We start from the raw sequence: 12,412 nt of genomic DNA, 5'->3' as shown, positions 1-12,412 counted from the left end.
TTTATGCGTCGGCGAGTAGATGGGCAAACGTAATTAGTAATGAAGATGTGATTATGACGAAAACAAACATAAAGAAAAGCAAAAATATAAAATAATGAAGGATAAAATAAAAAAGACATAAGTTTTGGAGTATTTTATGACAAATATGAAATAGATAACCTTTTTTATGTCATTAAGGAATTAAAGCAATATCCTTTAAAAAAAAAATTAAAGTAATAAAATTTAGTAGTCCACGACAAAGATATACATAATTGATTTTAGTTATTTATTTTTCCTTTTTTAATGAATAAACTTGTTTGTGTGGCCAATTATAGAATATGCCCAAATTTCTGAAACTAAATCTGACCCAAATTAGAATATAACGAACGGCCCACCATCTTCGAAATCTTTTTTTTTATATAGTTTGAACTATCGATTCAATTTTAACAAAATTTATTATGTGAAGATTGATTAGATAATTAGTGTATTCTAGTTAATATTTAGTTTTAGTTGTTAATTTAGATTATTTAATTTTTTTAGAATAATTAGTTAATTTTCTTTGTTAGTTTAATTTATGATTTAGTCCTAATTTGTATTTTCTTTCTTATTGTCTTCTTGCAAATTATTATTCTGCTTATTCAATAATATATAAAACAAGAGTCTTATATCATTATAACCTTTTATACTTGTAATGGGGAAAAATTTTAAAATATCAATTTGAATAGGACATTATTCTCTCCTCTTAATTTATGGACTTTATCAATTCGAATTTATGTGATGTGGTATGAATAGTTCAAAGATTAAACGTAAATACTGAAAGAAAACATTTTGTAAATAAGTATGATCTTAAATAAGATGTAAAATACAACACAAGCCTACATAGCCAAATTCAATATAGCAAACATAAAATTAACTTACAAACATGGCCCTAGTGCCAAATACTTCCTAAATTATGTACCCTTCAAGAAGCTTAATTCTAATTCTTAAAATAAAGTATTTGAGAAAAGAAGCATCATAAAATTATCTTTAAAATCAGGTTTAGATAATAATCTGGAGAGAGAATATTCATAAATAAAGAAATTGAAGTGAAAGTAAAAGACATTAGCAATTATACACACTCCTGTGATTTTCCAGCTTTCAACAAGGAACAAATATTTCTCTTCTATTAATATTTCCTCGATGCATGTTGAATAACATGAAATATACTCAAATACTACAATAAGTTTCAGCAACACAAACATTATGAAAATAAGAAGAAGGGGAAAAAACTCAAAGTAAATTGAAAAAGGAAAAAAGAAAAACCTCCCTTCTGTGTAGCTTCCATAAAATATCAACTACTTTGAGTAGTTATATACCTTCTGATAATTGAAACTAGAGCTAAATTTATCCAAGCAGGCTTGAATATAATGTAGGAAAGAAAAAAAAGGAAAGATAACACTTGAGCATATATCATCCCTTAAAATCACACATATATCATTATTATTTGTCACACTATTTGATTGGTATTATAGAAAGGAATTAACCTTGTTGAATTCATAGCAAATCTGCAGACACTTTTAGTAACATTTACGGTCAGTCATGGTCCGAGCCGATAATGGCCATCGGTCATATAGTGACTGTCGATATAGAGCGCGGCATTGGGAGGATGAATACCATCCATCACCATGAATTGCATATCTTCAGAAGGTTTCCAGTGTCTTTTCCTTTGGTTTATGAACCAATTGTTTATTTGTTTCTGATCCAACCCAGTGGATTCAGCCAATGCCACTTTCTCTGTCTCCTGAAAAAACATCAATTCTAAAATTAGACTTCGAGTCGGTTCAAAATGACTTTTTAAGTGCTTAAAAATATTTTTAATTTTACGGGAAAAAGTATTCGTGAACCTTAACTTGGTTACAATTGGTAAATTAAACAATGGAATTGAGAAACATACCGAAGGGTATGGCCATTTGTAATGTAACTCCCACCAATTAAGGAGCTTTTGCCTTGCATCTTTTGGGAGTTTTCCTTTTTTCTTTTTCTTAGAAAGTTCTTGCTTGAGACTGCTCAAGTAACCACTGTACTTCCTCAGTAGATGGTTCTTTAATTCTCTATCTTCAGCACGTGGATCGATCTCTGGTAGTTCAGTTTCTCCGCCGCTGTTTTCTTGTTCGTCCTCAGACGACCCGATACCTTCACACTTCTCATCTGTAATTAACAAGTGAAATATCTAGTTTTCACAAGTCCAGAAACTCAATGTACTGATGGAATATGTTATCCATAAGAAATAGAAAATCAATGAGAGTTGTCAATTTATGCTAAAGAATTTAAGTTATTGTCTAAATAATAAAATGTTGGCCTGAAAACCTTGAAGTTTATATATAGTATAAGATAAAATCATAAATCTCTCATTGTTAAGAAAGGGAAAAGGTAGTTGTACACAAAACATGAGTTCTTAAAATCCCATGTTAAAAAGACAATTGTTCAAAGCTTCCCTATTTAAGTATCACAAAGAGTGATAAGCATTTTCTCAACTTTATGTATTTTAGAATGGCTTTTTAAATGCTTACGAAACATTTTGTTTGTTAAAAATGTAACCAAAGTTTCATATTGGCTATATAAGGAGAAGATCATGTATACACAACAATCTCTAATGGCATGTGACAATTTTGGATGAAACCGAAAGCAAATCCATGGATAATATATTATCATACCATTATAGAGATATTTGAAGGGTCATTGCCCTAATAAATGATATCATACTCGTGCCCGACTTAGTAATATTGATAGAATCTTCATGTGTTGAACAAAGAAGTGGTGAGTCTCGGTAGATGTAATCATTGTGTAGCATGTGGTTGAACTCTAGTGGATAGGCAATGTATTCTAGTGAAAGAGGGATTGGCCTAGATAAGAGCTATAAGAATACATGACTATTTGAGGAGAGACTTTGGTAGTCCTTTGTTCGAGTGGAGGATTGTTAGGGTTGTGACCAAAGTCCCACATTGACTAGATAAGGGTATAATCATATGTATATAAATAAGACAACTATCTCGTATGTTATGTGGCGTTTTAAATGAAACCAAAAGTATGTCCATACGTGTTTATCCAAAATGGACAATATGATACCATTATAGATATATTTCAAGGCTTGTTGTCGAGAAGATTTATTAAACACTAAAAAGGTCACACTTTAAATTATGCAAATATGCCTCAAAATAGGCACAAAAGATTTTATCAGTGAACATCCTACCACTTGCTCCTTCCCAATGCACAAAGAAGTATTTTTAAAATTCTCAAACTCGTTGTCCAATACCCTACCAAATTCCTTAAAATACATAACATAATGTTCCGACCACAATATTTAACCAAGCTAGCAGATAATGAAACAAAACTTCACCACATCTCAGTTAATATACAACAAGCAATATGCATATCTACAAAACAAAATGTTATAATGGACAGAGAGCAGTTCATTCGAAGTTCAAATCTTCATATTCTCAAAATTATCAATCATCTAAATTTTTTCAAAAAAAGAAAGAAATCAAATACTTCATACATAGCTCATTGGTTTCAAGGTGCATGCACACACATTATTTTGTTTTGGAAGTAGTAGAAGATGCTTCTCGGTACTTTCATATTCCAGAATATTCAGCCCCTAATTAATTAATAACCAAAATAATCACAAAGTTGCATAACTAATAAATCAAAACATGACACAATGCAGAATTAACATATTCAAACAAATTCCTCATTCATCATCTCGAATATATCAAATATCAAATCTTCATAATTCTAATCTTTCATTCAAATCATAAACAGCACATGTGATTTTGCATGCATGTGGTTAAGCTGCATCAACAATTAAATAACAACAAATCAAATTATTTAAGTAAATACAAGAAAATAAGATGAAAAACAAAGGGTGAGAAATAAAGAGGGAAGGGAAAAAGGATTGATTTAGAAATTCGAAGAACACAGAAGAGAAAATTTGACACATTTTACAGATCGTTAATAAATTAGTAATATATTTTTTTTCACTGACAGGACCTACATGGGGTAGGGTTTGATATGAACAGAATCCTATGTTGGACTAAAATTACTTAATTAAGCTTTGATTTGAATGAGTTTAAGCTGATTAGTAAGACCCATTTAAGTAAATAACTAAAACAATGATACCATCAATCTCGGAATTGTAAACATCACCAAAACCAATAAAGATAAACAAATAAACCTAACTAAACATATGGTCATAATTCAATATAGCTCATTAACAATAATAATCAAAGAAAATTACAGTGTCAGAGATCCGATACTACTACATTTTTTTTTATAAAAAAAACCCACAGATTGCAGAAGAAAACGTGGGAAGATCATGATTTGTTTTATTTCATACACCCCATTATAAATATAAAAAAATAAATCAGTGATTAGGGTTCCATTAATTAAATTGGATTAAAATTGATGGGGGTTTCCATAAGAGAAAATTTACCAGAATTGAAGATCCGAACTGGTCCGTTACAGAGAGAAGTGAGCTGAGATTCAATCCTTCGCATGAAATCCATGGCTTCCTGAATCGGCCTTGAAAGTTCTTCCCGATATTTCACCAACATGTCGTAATAAGCTTCCTATTTTTTATTTATTTTTTAAAAAAACCCATATATTCTTAATATTCTTAAAGTCAAATTATTTAATTAGCACCAAAAGAAAGAAAAAAGTAGAGGCTATAGGCTATGATTTGTAAAATTGTTAACACACCATGAATTGATCAAGTTCTGGATCCTTCGTGGTCTCTCCGGAAACCATGGAAGATCGCTGCCGTGCTTCAAATTCTTGCCGGGCCGCCATCAGCCGCTCCACCACTTGTGGCGGAGCACCCACCTTCCAGAAAACAAAAAAGATATTTTTTTAAGATTAAAATCAATATTGGAACTGAAGGGTAGGGGCCCGTTTGTAATTTTATGGGTTTTTTTTTTTGAGTTACCTTCTGACATTCCATGTAGGCTTCGAGTAGGCTAGAGTATTGAGGATGAGCAAGGATTTTAGCCTTAATAGCTTCAACATCAACGGCACCGTTTTGTTCAGGCCGACATGTCGTTGGCGGCTGAGCTGGTGGTGGTGGTGGTTGTCGGATTACAGGGTAATGAAATTTGAGAAGCTGGTGGTGTGAAGTAGTAGCTTCAGTCTTCACAATCTGATGAGTTGTTTGAAAACAGTCGGTTTCTTGTTGAAGATGAAAAGTATTAACACCCATCTCAGCCGTTGATCTTCCAAAATTACCTGATGAAGAATTCCCTGATCCATACAAGAAATTCCCTCTCCCATTTGAGTTCTCATTTACATCATTATTATATTCTTCCATTTCTTTTTTCTCACTTCAAAGCCCTAATTCTAAACCAAAACTAAAAAAAAAAAAAAAAAAATTAAAAAAAACCCTAATTTGGAATCGCCGCTGTCACGTGGCCTTCGAACTCGCCGGGAAGAAGAAGAAGCTTATGATGAAGGACAGACCATTTTTCTTTTCACAAATGGATGTGGGCAATTAAGAAGCTTTCTTTAAAGAATCGGAATTTTTAAGGAGGTTTTGAAGTGAATCTATTGCATGGAAGGGACATGGCCGAGGAAGAAGAAGATGAAGAGATGTCGGATTTCACGTGGAGATAGAAAAAAAAATTGAAAAATGAAAAATGAAAAATATGTAACAAAGTCTCAAAGCTGAGAATTTAGCAGCTCTACTGGATTTTTATTTTTATTTTTTAGTTTGGGGTTTAGGTGGTAGTTGACAAGTCTTTCTTTGTTCAAAGTGAATATTTAAAAATGAAATAATTACGGGGACTATTATTGATTTGATTAATTAATCGTTGGAATTTACTAAATTGGGTATCTCTTACAAATAGAAGAATGAGTGTTCCAAATCCAATTCCACAACCAAGACAATGACTTTTTTTTTTTTTCCTTTTAATTATAAAAAAAATATGAAAAGTACATTTAATGAAAATATTTCTCTCTTTTCATTTCTTCTCATTAGTCTCATTTTTTTAACTTGTTTAAGTAAAATTTCCCAGCATACATTATTGATTGTCCTATGTTGTTGAGAACAGTGTAGGGTAACGAAGACTGCTGAACAACAAATAAAAATTGCATATTTAGAATTTTTATATATATGGCATTTTTAGAATCAATCCTACAATCTAGGCTTTTGCTTCATTTTAATTATTTTTATTCTTCTTCCTTCTTTGGAAAATAGTATGAAAACTTAGTTTTAGGTATCACCCTCCTACTTCTAACAACCACAAAAAGAGTATGGCATGATTGATTACTTTTTTTTAGTTTAATTATCTGAAATGTTCATTCAGTAAGATATATTCAAATTGACTTATAATTAGCTGGTTTTAACTTTAAAAAATTGTAGCATAAACTATTATTTTAAGCATTGAGTTTAATTATTATAGTCAATAGATTTTAATAGTCCGTTTGCAGTGACAAATTATTTTATTATGTATTATAATATTTGGATGTAAAATATTTTAATCGGAATTAGATAAAATGGTCTCAAAATAATTTTTTTTTAGTCAGGTTACGAAATAGGAAACATTATAGAAAATATTAAAGGCTTTTACATAATTTGGTTAGGTAAAAATCTTTAATTATAATCTATTCTAGGGCCAAACACCCCATTAATTTCTATTTATTATATTTATCATTATATAATATAATTTGGCAGATAACGTATGTCAACAAATTATAGAGAATGGTCTTACATGTTATTTTTTTAATTTTATTTGGTGACATCTTTTCAAGAACAATAAATAAACCAAATCTGTTTTTTTGTTTGATAAATAAACGAACTCAGTTGTGGAAATATTACCCGTCATCGAAGAAAGAGAAAAGAAAAACATTCTTGTTTGTGAGAATTGAATGATATTTTATTAAACAGAAACACAATATTTTATTTTGATACTTAATTAAAGTTGTGTGTAAAAGTCTTGTGTTTGTACTATAAACGAAGTGACGATGGTTCGTACAAGTACACAATATTTTATAATAGTGTTTGTACACAATATTTTACAGTATTTTATAATAGTGTTTATGATAGTCTTGTGTTTGTACATATTTTAAACAGAAACAAAATATTTTATTTTTGTTCGTATGGTTCTTTCGTGTGTGTATATATACACGTGGATCCATTAAATGACTTGTTTTCAAATTTAGAAAAATAAACAAAAATATTTATAAATATAACAAAATTTGATAGACTATCATATATATTATGATAGATATAAATAGTAGTATATCGCGGTCTATCACAAATATATTTTAGTATTTTACTATTATTTGTAAAAATTTTGGAAAAAAAATTATTTAAAATAATCTCTAAAAAAAAAAAAAAACAATTTTTCACTCCATAGAGATTTGATTTATTGAGGACAATTCTAATTGGAAATTCTCACACTAGGAACAAAAGGATAAACATAGATATTTAAGTATATTAAATAATTCCCAAGTGGGTAGGACTATTTCTTTTATTTGATAATTTAATAGTTACTTTGGTAAAGATTTTAATTTTTTGGAGGAAAAAAACCTTTGTACTATAACCACGGCACTTTCAATTTTTTTTGCCAATATTTGTTTTTTTAAGAACAGTTTTTTTTAATGACTTTTCTTTAACTTTGAAATTTTGATTAAAATTGTGAGAAATAGATTATATAAAATAAAATAAAGTATTTGTAACATAAGTGTCACATTCCCTCTCAGACTACCTTTTTAACTTAGAAAGAAATGTGAAGACTTTAGATGTCAACCATCTTATGACACTTATTGCCTAATTGAGACTTGTAACCTTTTTCCTTGCTCTTGTATCACCTAATAGACAAGTATAAATATTTGTATTGTTCATCCATTTCAGCCAAGCCTCTAAGCAACTAGAACTCTTCATATAAAAGGAGTTAACATGTCACTAACTTATTTACATAATTCACAACACAAAATCCAAAGTATAATTACAAACTTTGAGTTCTACCCTTCCCTATTATGTGTACATGAGTTCAAAACCATCTAAGTCAAACAAAGACCTAAGCAAACTTCAGGGTCTATCAAGGATCTATTATCTTATGGTAGACTGGCAGCTGCAAGCTAGGCTCTAGGAGTTCAACCGCTACCTATGGAGGAAAAACATTTGGAAAAGTGAGCTAAGATGCCCAATGAGTGACTATTTTAAAATAAATGTTCATTAACATAAATATATTGAAGAAATTAAAGAGTAGCTAATAAATAGAAATGCTTTCATGAATTCAAGGTTATAGCTTGCTTTGCTTAAACTTGTAAACTTTAAAACATAGGAGCATTCATAAAGGCATTAAAAAACTGAAACATATAATGTCTTTTGCAAATCACATAAAACATTCATACTTAACTTTACACCATTGTGCCTCAGTTGAGGTAGAGTCCTTTTGTTCATACTCTCAATGTCAATAGCCTTAGTTGAGGTAGAATTAGTACATCACCATCAGCATCGATAATAATCATGCGTACATTTAGATATGCCTCAAAGGCTAATAACACCCTAACACATGGCTCAAAGCCTATGTGTGCTAAAGTGGGTCCCAAAAACCATGAGCTTAAATATAACCCCTGGGTACCTTCATGTCCTTCAGTATCGGGAATTCATAACTAGGATACTGAATCATGCTTTAAATAAAACATTCATGGTACTTAAACTCACTTAACATTCCTTAGAAAACAAAGCATTAAAGATAGGCAACATGGTATAAAGTATCATGAACATATTAGGAATGCTTTGCATCATTGAAATCATACTTGAAACATCATATAGAAACATTGCATACTGTTGAGTTTTATGTCCTAAAACTCATGGTTTGTAAACAATAAACTCATTCAATAAAGTTGTTATTAAATATATGAATTGCTTATTTTGTTTTAGAAATAAATCCAATAAACTAAAAGATCCATGACTATTATATGAGTACTTGAACTTTATGTGGAGACATAAAAGTGGATCAAGTTCAAGTAAATAGTCAAAATGATCTATAGTATATGAATAAGGTTTGGTGCCTTATTCTAGTAACACTATCGGATGCGGCCCACTCTGTAGTTGTTTCAAGGAGTTGTAAAGTGCTACAGACGATGTGATCCTAATTCGTACATGTCATGATATGAGGAGTGGTGGCGTCTTATGGAATGAGTTTGCACAAGATCGGACCACGAAATAAATCACTCTTACTTTATAATATTGTTTACTGTTTAAAACTGACTATTTCATAACGATGACCTAGGTAACTTGACCTTGATCCTATTTATTCGGGATCATCTTTAGATTTGCACAGGTAAGGGTTGGCTCAACAACGCCGGCTTAATAAGCCTCCCATTTCAGGGGTCAGACCAGGTAGATAGCTAAGAACATAGGATGCAAGATGAAATTTGCATCTACCTGCTCTCGGGGATAGTAGAGAGGTTGTTCTCTTAAGTACTGACTTCGGGTCTTGAACAAGAGGCCCCACCCTCTCATTAATCCAAGAGAGACTCATTTGATGATCGGATCACAAACCAATTATTCCTTAGAGGATCAGTGGGACTTAAGGAACAAGAGGTAATCACGAGGGTAAAACAACCTTTTGACTCATCTGTTATTACAAACAACCTGTGAAGGGTTAACTTATTAATCATGGTTATATCAAGTGGACACAATATATCTACAGTGAGGGGAGTGCAACTACGTACTTTAGTGGAGTGACCTAGTAGTTAACAAATGAGGGTTAATTCAGTGTAAAGAGTTTAGCCAATTAATCTCGAATCATTGGAGCCCATGATCTGTAGGTCCACTAGGTCTCCCTACTAGCTCACAAACGGATTAGCTTTAGAGTAGCGTGATAAGTTGATTTGAAACGTTCAAATTAGAATGAAGGAAATTAGTTATATATGATATAATTACACGTTTAATTTTAGAATTAAATGGAATTGGAGAATCGTATAATATTTAAATATGATTTAAATATTAAGTTCATGAATAAAGATTCATGATAATGGAATTGGTGACGAATTAATTTAATATTTGATATTAAATTAATTAAATTGTTTAATTAGTTATTTATTTATTAATTTTATTAGAAAATTAATTATTGAATTAATTTTGTAAATTTAATAAAATTTTATTTTTATATTGAGGAATTATAAAATTGATTTTTTATTTTGAAATTAGAATTAAAAAGAAAATTCAAAGTAAATTTGAAAATGAGAAAAATCCCAAAAGTGGGATTTTTCACTTTCAAATTTCAGCAGCTCACACATAATTTCATTTCTCTTCAGCTCAATTATACATGCATGAGCTGTGATTCATGCAAGGTTGTTAGTTGCATGAAAGTTATGCAATATAAAACTGGAATTTTGAGTGGAAGAAGAAGAGAAGAGAGTAATCGTTGTTGAAGCTGAGAATTTGTGTTTGAAGAAGGGTTCTTCACACTGTGAAAAAACTAGTAACCTCCTTTCCAATTCTCTTATATTCAAGCTTATTTTTAGTCCCACAACTCAATTTAAGGCTTCAAGAGAATAGTAGGAAAGACCTTGTGGTGGTTCACAGCCAAAGAAGAAGGAGATTGTAGCTGAAGATCGTGTATCAAAAAGTACTTCAAAGGTTAGTGTTGAAACTCTATTTTAGTTTATGAGCATGCTTAGTTTGAAGCCAAAATTAATAAATTAGAATGCTTATTGATCTTGTTTTGCTTTCACTGCCTGCTTTCTAAATCCAACGCATATAACTTTCCTTTAGGAGAAACTCATGCTTTTGCAACACTAGAGCTTATAGCTTATTAAAAGGCACACTCGTGCTTTAACATACTTTGGAAACTTTGCCTTATTCTGGATAATTCTTTCATTCAACATAAATCATGTTTTGGCTAAACTAGGCTTTGAAATCATTTAAGGTAAAGCGTTTATAAAATATATGCATAGAAAGCATATTAAGAATAGCATTTTTAAAACTTTGTCACTCACTGTCTCTAGCTAGATCCTAACGGGTTTGACCTGTCATATAAATAAATAACTTTAACTAACTTAGCTTTTTAGGGCTTTCTCTTTTAACTCAAGTTGATCCTCACATTCCTTTTAGAGTCCACACTGATGCATTCTTATAACTTAATATCCATAATATTCCTTAAGTGAATTAATAATAGCTTACTAACACTAAAATCCCATAACAAGGCAAATACCAAGCCCTCGACAGCTTAGGCAAACCATTAGCCTGATGGGTGCAGGGCACACGCACGCTGACACTAGATGTGGGCACTGGGACACATTCACGGGCTTGTAGGTCGCCTGCCCAGGTAGTCGGGTGGCCTCTCATGAGTGACAACCACGCGCACGTGCACTCGAGGGATTGGTGTGCTCAGCAGTAACACATGCATTCTAGGTGTCAAGGCGTGCAAAGACTGGTGACGGGCCGACTTAGTCGCCTGGTTGGGCACAATTGCTCACCTGATGGGCGTGAGGCATGCGAGGGACACTCTACCATCAGCCCTACTTAATGCTAACTTCCTCGGTGCTCGGGAAGCCATCTCCTTCTTCAACCTATGCAGCTACCTACTTATTCAACACCAAGTTCTCTTCAACTTTAGAGCTTATAACTTAAAACCTATTCATCAAAACTCAAAATTAGAGCTTTTGATTCTTCCTAGAGAACTCAAAATTCATCAATCTTCACAGCTTGTTCGAATTAGGCTAGAAATCATAACACTCTTCAATTTATTCAAGATTTCAATATCAAACCGTGGTAATGTCTTTACAACAGCCTTAAATCATCAAGTAGACTGATCAAGCTTTAATTTGGCTGTCGAAGCCTTTTTTTTTTTTACATGAGAGAATTGACAAAACCAACTTTATCTTTCCCGCCTCTATTTATACTTGTTCTTGCATGGCTACTTTGCCTAATTAAGTGACACTTCATGCCACTAACCTTTTTTATAATCTTCTAATTATGCCACTTAGCCCACTAGTTAGGTTGAATAGATTGTTTCCCCTATCATATCAATGTCTAAGGTGGCATAGCCTTCACACTCTTTAATCTCTTGGCTATAGTCTTATCTCACTGCCTATGCCACTTCCCTTGTCAACGCTTCTACTATGCCCCTCTTCCTCACCAAGACCCACCTTCACGTCATCACCTAGGCCATTCTGGAAATCTTCCTTGCCCTATGACAAACTTTCCATGTCTTGCCTGAAGGAACTCTTGGAGTAGAGAACCGTAAGCAGAAGCAAGATCGATTCAAATCCATTTTTCATTGAATATAAATTTTACAGTAAACAAGAAACAAGATATGTATTTATTTATAAATTACAGCATGTTAATGAAAGGGTTTTAGAAACCTCATCTTTGAAGACCTTGCTTCAAGATTTCCTCGAACAAAACACAAACCACTTGAAGAATTTCTCCGAGATAAAACTCGAT

General features: G+C 31.8%; 1 protein-coding gene across 1 annotated transcript; it reads right to left on the bottom strand.

Annotated features, from left to right (window-relative positions):
- Window positions 1–1,426: 1,426 nt before the first annotated feature.
- Window positions 1,427–5,803, bottom strand: KNAT1 (homeobox knotted-like protein). Its single transcript, XM_039043531.2, has 5 exons — window positions 4,940–5,803; window positions 4,714–4,836; window positions 4,448–4,583; window positions 1,913–2,166; window positions 1,427–1,759 (listed from the first exon to the last, which is right to left on the bottom strand). The coding sequence occupies exons 1-5, from the start codon at window positions 5,315–5,317 to the stop codon at window positions 1,556–1,558; spliced, it is 1,095 nt and encodes a 364-aa protein (XP_038899459.1). The 5' UTR covers window positions 5,318–5,803; the 3' UTR covers window positions 1,427–1,555.
- Window positions 5,804–12,412: the final 6,609 nt, after the last annotated feature.

Source organism: Benincasa hispida, chromosome 9, assembly GCF_027475165.1.
Source record: "Benincasa hispida cultivar pf3 chromosome 9, pf3_genome.v1.1, whole genome shotgun sequence".
NCBI classification, from domain to species: Eukaryota; Viridiplantae; Streptophyta; class Magnoliopsida; order Cucurbitales; family Cucurbitaceae; genus Benincasa; species Benincasa hispida.
The sequence above is the reverse complement of the archived record's forward strand: the minus strand, read 5'-3'. Positions and strand labels throughout refer to the sequence as shown.

Coding starts and splice junctions, on each gene's coding strand:
- KNAT1 (XM_039043531.2), bottom strand. CDS start 5,317: ATGGAAGAATATAATAATGATGTAAATGAGAACTCAAATGGGAGAGGG. Junction 2,167..4,447: donor AGTTCGGATCTTCAATTCTG/GTAAATTTTCTC, acceptor TGTTAATTACAG/ATGAGAAGTGTGAAGGTATC. Junction 1,760..1,912: donor ACAAATGGCCATACCCTTCG/GTATGTTTCTCA, acceptor ATGTTTTTTCAG/GAGACAGAGAAAGTGGCATT.